Source organism: Pygoscelis adeliae, unplaced genomic scaffold, assembly GCF_000699105.1.
Source record: "Pygoscelis adeliae isolate BGI_AS28 unplaced genomic scaffold, ASM69910v1 Scaffold262, whole genome shotgun sequence".
NCBI classification, from domain to species: Eukaryota; Metazoa; Chordata; class Aves; order Sphenisciformes; family Spheniscidae; genus Pygoscelis; species Pygoscelis adeliae.
In genome coordinates, this window is record NW_008824184.1 from 917401 (window position 1) to 927408 (window position 10008).

Consider the following 10008-nt stretch of genomic DNA (forward strand, 5'->3'; position numbering starts at 1 on the left):
TTTTTTTTTTTCTCGCTTTCTTCCATTCCTTTTCCTGTGCTCAACTGGCCGAGTAGACCATTAGAGCGTGCGGGCATGCTCAAGCTCAGACATAGCCTCGGCTGCTTCAGCACGCTGGTTCCCTGGGCTGAGAGAGCTCCCCTGCAGCCTCTGACCATCCAGCAGCCCGGTCCTGCCTCCTGGTACTCTGGCCTCTGTCCCTGCCTCCCAGGCACAGTGTCCTTTCTCTTTCTCCGTTTCCCTCACGCACCATCTGCACAGGGGTCGTTGAAGGCTATGCATGAAATGCTTTGGATGATAAAGAAACTGCAGATAGCTAGTACAGAGAGTTATGAACCTGTGATACTACCCGTTCAGTCGAAGCTCCCGGTATTGATTTAATGGGGAACAGAATCACAGCCTGGAACTGTAACTGTCTCTAGTGTAAAAGGTTCTCCTGTCTGTTCTGCTTATTGTCCATCAAGATAAAGTATGACAACTAACAGCGCAATATGTGGTTGCTGCTTCTGTGCACTGCTGCAAAAGTAGTGCACAGACCACAGTTCCTGAGGTGCAATGTTCACACCTGAGAGCTTAGGCCCTCAACTGTTTATACAGCTGTCGAGTCAAATGAGATCATTTGTATCTTGAATCAATGAAAAAAGATGTGTGTTTATATAGTATCTTCCAACCGGACCGAAATATTGTTTATTAATGCCTAAAATAAATTTCATTTTTAAGTGAGATGTTCTTTAAAACAGAACTTCCCAAGTTCTAACCCCAGGTGTTATTGCCAGTGACAAATATCAGGATCGGAGGAAGAGGTTACCACAAGTTACTGCTCATGATGGATTCTTTTTTCCACGCTGTCACTACTTGAATATCTTCCTGATGTCTTACTGGAATGTGTGTGAATTCAACAAATGTGTCAGCTTATTTCATGAGCTTACAGCGAGTGTTTAGACTATAAAATAGTCATTCCTCCAAGATACTCTGTGAACTTTGCAGCTAACCTAGAGAACATATTATGAAATATGTGTCAGTCTTACTCTCTTTCATTCAAGTTACTCTTAGGGCTTTCTCTGCCTTCTTAGTGAAGGGTTTAATTGGCAAACTGGCTTTTTTATGAGGTAAGGTGCTGTTCATTTGGCTTGCAGGGAGCAAATTAATTGTTAACTCAGTAGCAGAATGGGAATTACAGTGAACTTGGAAGACTTTTCTCCACTTTTGGTTTATTTGGAAGAACTCATGTGATTTGAGACATACGGAAATACTCCTTTCTAAAGCAACTTTCCTGCATTGCCAAAATGACCCCAGTGTGTTGCTTCTTTCTCAGTGCATTTGCAAGTGACCTATTTTTGCACCTTTGGTATTGCACGATGACTGCATAAATAATGACCCGTGGGGGTTTGGGTTTTGGGGTTTTTTTGCTTGGAAGGGCAATGGTCTACCATAATCTACAGATGCTGAATATTTTTCTTGAATGCTGTTGCTTTGTGATTTCGAGATTCTCTTGCTAAAGATTGACTCATGTTAACTAACTTATGCTGAAATTGAGTCTTTGAAGCATAAAAACAAGTATTTTGAAATTAAACTTTTGACAGACCACACTAACACAGCGCTTCACAGCAGCTTATGGTAAATAGTTTTAAGATCTATTTTGAACAGACCAATTTTCATTTGGTATATAAGTCAGAAGTGAAATCTATGAGGACTAATGGAATCTGCCTTTGTTTTATTAGCTAACTCAGCAGAATTACTGAATATTTAGCCTAAAACTCTCACACTGTGAAAGCAGTTGGTAGTTTGGGAGATGCATGTATCTGTAAGCTGCTGTATGAGAATTGTGCCTTGTCAGTTTACTGTGTATAAATTAATCCGAGAAGGCATCTTGGTGTTCTTAAGTTACCTTCATGTGATGTTTTACCTTTAGTTAAACTTTACCAAAAAAGCAAGGTATGAATTCTGTACTGGAAGTTTGGCATACCCCATTCTCAGTAGGCGTCTAGCCTTCCAGTTTGTGAAATGAGAAGCGGGAAATGTGTGCATGGTGCTGCATTCCTGGCTTCAACTGATCATGAACTGATACAAGGATGGAAATGAATCTCCTTGGAATCAAGGTGTGTCCTCACCGTGCATCTCTGCGACAAACTAAAGCTTCCAGCCCAGCTGCTGACCCAGAGGGGCACGTGTTTGTTACAGAGATCGCTCCGAGTTTAGCTGAGAGCTGATGGGTTAAAAGCTTACGGAGGTCAGATTTCAGGCCTTGCTGCCAAGTGTTTTGAATACAGTTTTTTGGGTTTAGGGTATTTTGGTAACTTAGGTACAAAGTGTTTTTTTTAAAGGCTTCTACTTTGTAACTTACACATGGAAAAGAACTGCAGGAAAATTGCATTGCTTCAGAGGTGTAGACAAGATAGTCCTACAAATATCAACACTTGACTCAAATTATTTTTAAGAGTTTGGATGGCCAAAATTCAACTCTGAAACATAAAATAAATTGAAACACCTTTGTTGGTTTTTCTTTTTAACTTCAGAGATTACTGGATATTTTTAGCTGCTTAGATCCTTAGCAGTTTTAAAACTTTTCTTTTAGTAGACTGGTTTTAGAGTCTCTTGGCTTATGCAGAAAGAGCTCTTTCGAAGCAAATGGATAGAGGTTTCCCTAAAATGGCAGCAAGCTAAACTTACTCAGATCCCACATACAAAGTGTTTTTTTTAAATCCACTTTTGATTGTCAGCACTGCATTGAGGAAAAAAAGTTCAATTTTTCCCAAGGCACCTCTGTGTCACCAGAGTTTGTTTAAATATTTTCAAACTGCAGAATCTTACTTTACTTTGTCCCTGACTTACATGAACCAGTTTGCTTGGGCCTGCTCTCCCACACTTAACAATAATATGTCGTTGTGCATACACCAAACAGAAAGAGCTAAGCAATTTTCTGTACAATTTGGAGATGAATTCTAGCATTCAAATAGTTGGGTGGGGAGGAGGTTAGGAAATGCGAGCGTATGAATTGATGTGCAGTTAATATTCATAGACAAGTTTCCATAATTGCATACAAATTGAGACTCTTTCTGACAATGTTTGGTATAATAGGTGTGGACAGTTATTCCTTCAAACAAACTTTGACCAGAGAGTAATAAAACCTAAGAAATAATTTTGTACTATTGGTAAAATTCTTGCTTTTTCTGAAGTGACATAGCTATGTACAAACTTGTGCTGCAGTGTGCTGGGGAATGCTGAGAAGACACTAGGAGTCACCATATTGCATGTTGCACTACCTACTTCAGTTGCCTTCAGTGCAGCCTACAAAGATATTTTTAGAATATTTATGGGGTTTTTGTTACTCAGTTGTTCTTAGAATAATAGCCACTGACTAGTGAAATTGAAGAGGAGTCTTTGCATAATGAATAATACATTGCATCTTTTTGCAGCTATATACCGTGCTCCGAGAGAATACATGTGGCAGTAACGGAAATGGCAGCCTTGTTCCCAAAAGTAAGTACCTTTCAGCATTAAAATGTTTTTGGCCTCATTCCTCATTAGTAGATTTCCCTTCAGTAAGTGACAACCAAAAGCCAAAGGTAGGGAGAAATGACCAGGTGTTTTTGTCAAATCTTGCATCTTTGTATTTATTAGCATGCCAATTGGGAAGGGCTAACTTGTGAATCCAGGCCTTTAATTTTACTTTGAACTTAAAACTCTAAGATGTGCATGCAGTTCCTCCAAAACTGGAGGCTATTTGCATCTAGCTTGAGGAGTCTTGTGGTTACATGGGAATTTTGCTAGACTCATCACTCCCAAGTTTCCATTTGAGTGCCGCTGCCTGGATTTCTTACATGCAGGTATGTTTAGATCTGTTATCTATCTACCGAAGTCATCTGTTTCTTCACAGCAAGTTTAGGGAGTGAAATCTCGGTGATTAAGTTTTTGTAAAGTCTTACCTACCTCTGTAAGACTGCAAGGAAAATCTAATGCTGTTGTGCCTACCTGAACGGATTGTCTTGTACACGCTGTACCCTGATGTCAGCCAGGACATGGGCTGGGTAGCAGTAAATGGGCACTAGAAAACTTGTATGAGTAACTTCCTAAATGAGAGTGTGAAGCAGTATTCCCTGCGTGCTGCCTGGCAGCAGTTTGAAATGTCCCTGAGATGAGGGAGGAGAAATTCCGGGAACTTGTTTCATCCGCCCCTACCTCACGTCTCTGCAGCGGTGTCTTGTAACATCTCCTACAGCACAGAGGAGGCCGTGCAGAAAGCAGGGCCCTGGCAGCAGAAGTTTCCTATTAAAGAACACTCGTGGACCACTACCGGCTAATTAAAAGCAATCCTAAAATGGTTTTGTTGTTCTGTCAAGTTCAACTTCTACTTTCCTTTCCCAGAAACCCAAATCTGAACTGGTAAGGACTTCTTTGCGTCTGCTGACATCTAGTGCCTACAGACTCCAATCTGAGTGCAAAAAAACCCTTCCTGTGGAGACGTGCCCTACAACAGACATCCAGCTGGTCACGCAGCAAGTGATCCAGTGCGCCTACGACATCGCCAAGGCTGCTAAACAGCTGGTTACCATCACAACCAAAGAGAACAACAACTGAGTCACACTTGGCTTTTTAGTCTTGTTTTTTAAAGGTTGAATTTCAAACAGGTGTGGAACTATTCAAATTTTTATGAGAAAAACTAAAGGGGCAAGAAACTTTTTTTAAAAAACTCAGTATTATTTTTGCATGTTTTCTAACAATTTTATGATTAATTTAACCCACTGCCTTATTTTGTGCCTGTGTTGCCAGTTTAGTTACAGATAATAGCATGCTGCGAATAGCTGTTGAGCCATTATCACGTACCAGCGTTGTATCAAGCTCTTGCTAGATGTTCCCCTGGGGCCACGTTCTGCTTTCAGATACTGCTTGCAAAACTCCCACTGAAGTCAGCGGCACGTATCAGAGGGCAGAATCTCACCTCTGCTCTGTCCCTCCTGGAGCCTCGTGTGCCGTGATGCCGCTGACTGAGAAATCCGCAGCGAAACAGGCTCTGAAGGCTCCAGGACCGTAACTGCTGCCCAGCAGGAAGAAGGTTGTAGTCCTGATAACGGAGTACAAGCCAAATATTACCTGTTCCCATATCAATTGTTGTGCAATAATATGTTTTTACTCTGCTAAAACAATAGTAGTTGTGGGCATACGAGCTTATTACATGTAACTATACAAGGTCTTTGTCACTTTATCTGTTTTGGAAGGAATTTGAAACTTAATGGTTATTTCTTTTAGTTGTCACTATGCCATTAATATGTATGTTTGATGTTACGTTAGGGCATTAGTGGTTAAAATATTATCCTTTGTTTCTGATTTAACAATTCATTCTTAAGTTTCCTACAGAATTTTACTGTCATCTTCAAGGCACCATCTTGTTTGCAGCAGCATTGCTCAGTAACTCAAGATGCAATTTCACTAAAGATTTCTGTGATAATTAAAAAACAAAAAAGGAAGTTGGAAGAGTGCCAGTGCAAAAGCAGCTGTACCTGCCATAGCATGTAACCTCTGTACCTCAACATATCCAAATGTGAAAAGGTTTCTGATATCTAGTAAGTTTTATGCAAATCTTTCAAAATTTTACAAGCTATGTATGGAGTAACCCAAGCTAGGCTGCCTGTTAGAAAGGTAGGTGGGTGACAAACATCCATGTGGGTTTCGGGTTTCTTCATTCGTAACAGTGTCAGTCCATACTTTCAAAAATGAGAATTCTTTGGGAATCCAAATTCCATGGGGGAAAACAATGACTAATTTTTGTCTCCGCCTGTGTCCCGTTTGGAAGCGTGTTGTCATTTTCAAGGAGCCGGCTGCGGCAGTTCGGCTGGCAGCCTCTTAAAGTGGTCTTTTAGTTAAGAGCGAAGTTACGGAACTGCAGCGGCTGTCACGTGGCAGCAGTTGATGTGAACATTTAGACAGTTTTCACAGAAACATTTGAGTCAGAAACGGCTGTCTGCTGTTCCACAAACGGGTCTGCAGTACGCAGTCTGCCAAAACCACGAACTCTTCAAGGCTTTCTGGTGAAAAACTGCCATATTTATGTGAACAAACAAGGTAAAGTTCAGTGGCTGGTTCCTTTTCAATCATACTGTGTTTGTATGTATATATAAACACTAAGTGCCATAACGCTGTTGGATTCTCGTATGTTGTATTTAGCTCCCTTTTTAAAGTAGTGCAGGTTTGAGGAGGGGGAAGGAATGGAGAGAGTAGATGACAACCCAGTAAGTTAATGATGTTCTTCATTGTGAGGGTTTTTTATTTCCTTTCTGCACTTCTGAATTCCAGAACTGTCTCTAAACTCATGGGAATGCAGACAGGCTGGGATTAGAACTGCAAAAGACATTGGTAAAACCTGCTTCAAAATTATGCTACTGGCAATTAAATACACTGATAATCTTCTCGGAACTTTTCCTTAAATTGGCATCATTGAAAGGCAGGGGATGGTATTTTTCAATATCTCTCAGGACACCAGCGTACGCTTTTCTTTTAACATATCTTAGCTGATTTCCAAAGCAGGGTAACACTGAGTTATGTTGTAAGTTATCAGTTGTTTAAACTTGCCTCTGTACCGAAACAAACGGATGCTTTGATAACTTCAAGCCCTTGTTCCAGCTACGCTAGCTCCAGATTTTCTAAAATCAACTATTTTGCTTGTTGGGAAGGCCTAGCTATAAAAACACGGCCAACCCCTAACTGATTTCCCATTCTGTCGCTTAAACAGCATTTCTGGTCAACTCCCCCGTCTCCGAACAAACGTTTGTTCTGGGTTGGTTATGGTCACGCTGTGTCATCACTCCAGAGCCACGGTGGCTGTCATGCAAGATAGGCAATTTTCTGACGTTCTCAGTAAAACAGAAGTGGTCTGAGCACATGCTGATGTGCTGCGTCAGCTCTTTTCACAAACAGGCAGAGTGGTTCAAAACCAGCCGTGGAAGGGAAGCATAGTGTGTAGATTAGCCCTCGAATCGTACATCACTGCGGGTCAGAAGAGTTGTAATACCTGAAATAACAACGGTGGTTTTTTTCCTTTTATGACTAGATCTCTTTTTCCCCTGTAAACAAACTTGCTTTTTCTTTACAAAATGCCATGTAGGAAAGTAAACAATTTTTTTGCCTTTTTCCAACACTTGTATTTATCAGTGTCATTCTGTCTGTACAAGATTTTGACTTAAGCTTTTGTTTACTGTATTACTATAAAACGCTAAAACCCTTTCAGTCTGCCGAAATTATTTGGGGTTATTTGACTGCTGGTTCTCTAAAGAAAAGCTCTTGAAACAGTTCCTATAGTTGAGTAAAGCCTGTGGTGCTGAAACAGCCCCCACCTTTGTAACAGCCCTGTGACAGGACCGGAATGTGCCACACCACCTGAAGCGCGTGGACTGATTTTAAGCTGCAGTTGCCTACGGTAACAGCAAGGAATCGAGGGCAATAATCAACTAAAACTCCCCTCCCCTCCTGTTGTTGCAGCAGTTTGCTCACGTAAAGAAACAAACGGTTGTTCAGGTTGCAGTTATTCATTATTTATGAAACAAGTAGAAGAAATTCATAAAGTCTTCAGCACCTTCTGGAGAGGAACTGGACACGTTAAGAATTACTGCCACAGCACACGTTATCTATCTTACCGATTTGCAATGCGTTATGAATTAACTCCTAAAAGCCAGCTGGGCCTCTAGGCACCTCCTGCTTCTCAGAGGTGGGAGTCTGACACTTTAAATAGCAAACGCAGCACGTAGTGCTTTACAGGTCCCGTTCCACGGGAGGCACAGGTTCTTTCACGGCCTAGATCCAAGGGGCCCGTTCATTTGCTGTGTTGCCCTGGGGTAGCACATACTAAAATACATCATCACAACTCCTGAACACGGAGCAAGCGAAGCAGTTCAGTCCTCCAAGGATGCTCACACCTCCGCATTCTTGAAGCCAGTAGAAATTTGCTCTTGTGTTCAGCTGCACCACAGCTAAATATTCTCAGAAATCTAGGGAGTTGAGTCCCGGCGTCATTGTAGGCTATTCCAAAGCCACCATTACTTCAGGAGTTCCTTGATTCTTCAAAGTTTTCTTTCTGTAGTCTGCAACTGCATTTAGTGCTTGTTCCTCGGGTGCAAAGGACAAGAATCCTCAGGTCCACGCTGCTTTCGGGTAACTGTAGAGCTAACGGGGTCAAAATAAAGATCATAACTACTTCATGGGCTCTAGAATTAATCTCCCGCACACGTGCTATTCAGCATGCAAAGAAGGTACGTTGGGGAGTACAGAATGTCCTCCAAGAAAAAGCGTCGGTAATGTTTAAGAGTTGATCCTTTTAAGGCAGTAAGACCTCCTTTCAGCTTTCTGACTTTAGTACCTACTGTCTAATAAATGACAGAGGTGAGTTACTCTGCAGAGCAGCTCACAGTTTAGTATGAAAAATACGATCTGCTGGGCATGTGGTTTAGGTAGGGCTACTCAAATTCAGCTTAGTTTTTAGAGCTAGGCAAAGCACAACAGAAGATGGAAAGACACCGAGCAGCTGAGATGCGCTGTACCAACTGCGTTAATGCAGCTGATAATGCTGAAAATAATCAGAGTAACATTTGAGGCAGCAGCAACAAGTCTGCCTCAAAGATTATTTAAAAATTGGGACCTAAAGCATCAGTATCGGAAAAAGAAAAGCAATTTATAAGACAGAACTATAAACCTCTGTTAGAAGTAGCACCAGGGAAAGGAACGGGCCCGGTGTTCTGCCCTGGCGCTGTGTGGCAACTAAGGTGCAGATTAGAAGCAACGACAATGCAGTTTGCGTGATGCCGTCGCCCTCCCCGACGGGCTCGGGTGCCGGGGTGACCTGTATGCACAGGCTTCCCCGTACCGCTGCCACCTACCCTGCTGCGGTACCCTTGCTCAGCCATGCGCTTGGCCTCCTGCCGCACTAACTCCTCGCAGCGCCGCCGGGCTGATCTCTCCTCTTCTTCCTCCTCCCTCTGGCGCTGCTGCTCCTCCCGTTCTTGTAAGCGGCGCTCTGCCAGCTGGGCACAGAGAAGACGGGGCTGTTATGGCGAGATCAGACACAGGCTGGGCACCTTCAACAGCTGGGTGCGTAGCTGGAAGGCGTGCTGTACCTGCGCCTCCAGCTCCTGCCTGCGGGCCGTCTTCAGTTCCTCCTCCTGCTCCTTCTCTCGCCTAGTCAGTTCTTTTGCCGCCTCAAGTTCTTTAATCAGCTGCTCTCGATACTTTATAGACTCTTCTTGGGCTTGTCTGTTTAACTCCATCTTCTCTTGGATCTGGCGCTGCCTGCCTGCAAGGACCTTTGTGAAGTGAGAGGATTAAGGGAGAAGATAAGTCAAGAAAGGGGCCAGCCTTACAAGTGGAACTGGGGAAATCTCAGTGCAGACAGTTAAACAGTTCTCAGAAAATGTATCGGACAAGCAGAAAAAATCTGCCCTGGTACTGAAGGCTGTAACCCTCTGGAGGGTGGAGGGTCGCAGCTGGAACCACGGCTTCATTGAACCAGGAGAGACACCTCACCAAAAATGGTCATCACCTCGTTCATCAGGCGATCTCTGGCCACCTTCTCTCTTTCCCATTCTTCTTCCCTCTTCTCCCACATTTTTTTAGCTTCTTCTCTAAAGGAGGGAGGAAGAATTATCTCTAAGGTTACTACTTACAGTTAAAAAAACCCTATATACTCCATGGGCACAGACGAGCTATCCTGTGCTTTAGAGGAGCACTCAGGTTTCTCTTCACGTTTGTCCCCAGGCAGCTAGCGTGTCCGCTCCGATCTCCCTGTTACTGAACAGCAGGAGGTAACACGCTGAAGGAAACCCTGGCCTGTAGCAGGACTTCTTGGACATGCCGATCTGCCCCAGGCACAGAAGGGCCCCGGGAGGAAGCTTGCCTCTTAACAAGGATGCTACTTCACATGGGGGGTGGGTAGTTAAGGGCATTGCTGGAAAAGCTTAAGATTTTGCAAATCTTCCCTCTGCAACAAAACCTTTAACTAAAACTTGATGGTGGCACGTGCTGTCC

The 10008-nt window shown here is 43.0% G+C and overlaps 2 protein-coding genes across 2 annotated transcripts in view; one reads left to right on the plus strand and one right to left on the minus strand.

Annotated features, from left to right (window-relative positions):
- The window catches only part of GIT2 (G protein-coupled receptor kinase interacting ArfGAP 2), a 34843-nt gene extending 27627 nt beyond the window's left edge, over positions 1-7216 (plus strand). The window contains exons 20-22 of the mRNA XM_009334432.1: positions 57-182; positions 3417-3480; positions 4366-7216. Of these exons, the coding sequence (XP_009332707.1) occupies positions 57-182; positions 3417-3480; positions 4366-4578 (403 nt within the window). The 3' untranslated portion in view covers positions 4579-7216. The remainder of the gene's footprint in view (positions 1-56; positions 183-3416; positions 3481-4365) is intronic.
- A 290-nt stretch (positions 7217-7506) lies between these two features.
- The window catches only part of TCHP (trichoplein, keratin filament binding), a gene marked incomplete at its 5' end in the record, with an annotated part of 6455 nt that continues 3953 nt past the window's right edge, over positions 7507-10008 (minus strand). Inside the window, 4 exons of the mRNA XM_009334433.1 lie at positions 7507-8154; positions 8865-9008; positions 9102-9287; positions 9524-9605. Of these exons, the coding sequence (XP_009332708.1) occupies positions 8122-8154; positions 8865-9008; positions 9102-9287; positions 9524-9605 (445 nt within the window). The remainder of the gene's footprint in view (positions 8155-8864; positions 9009-9101; positions 9288-9523; positions 9606-10008) is intronic.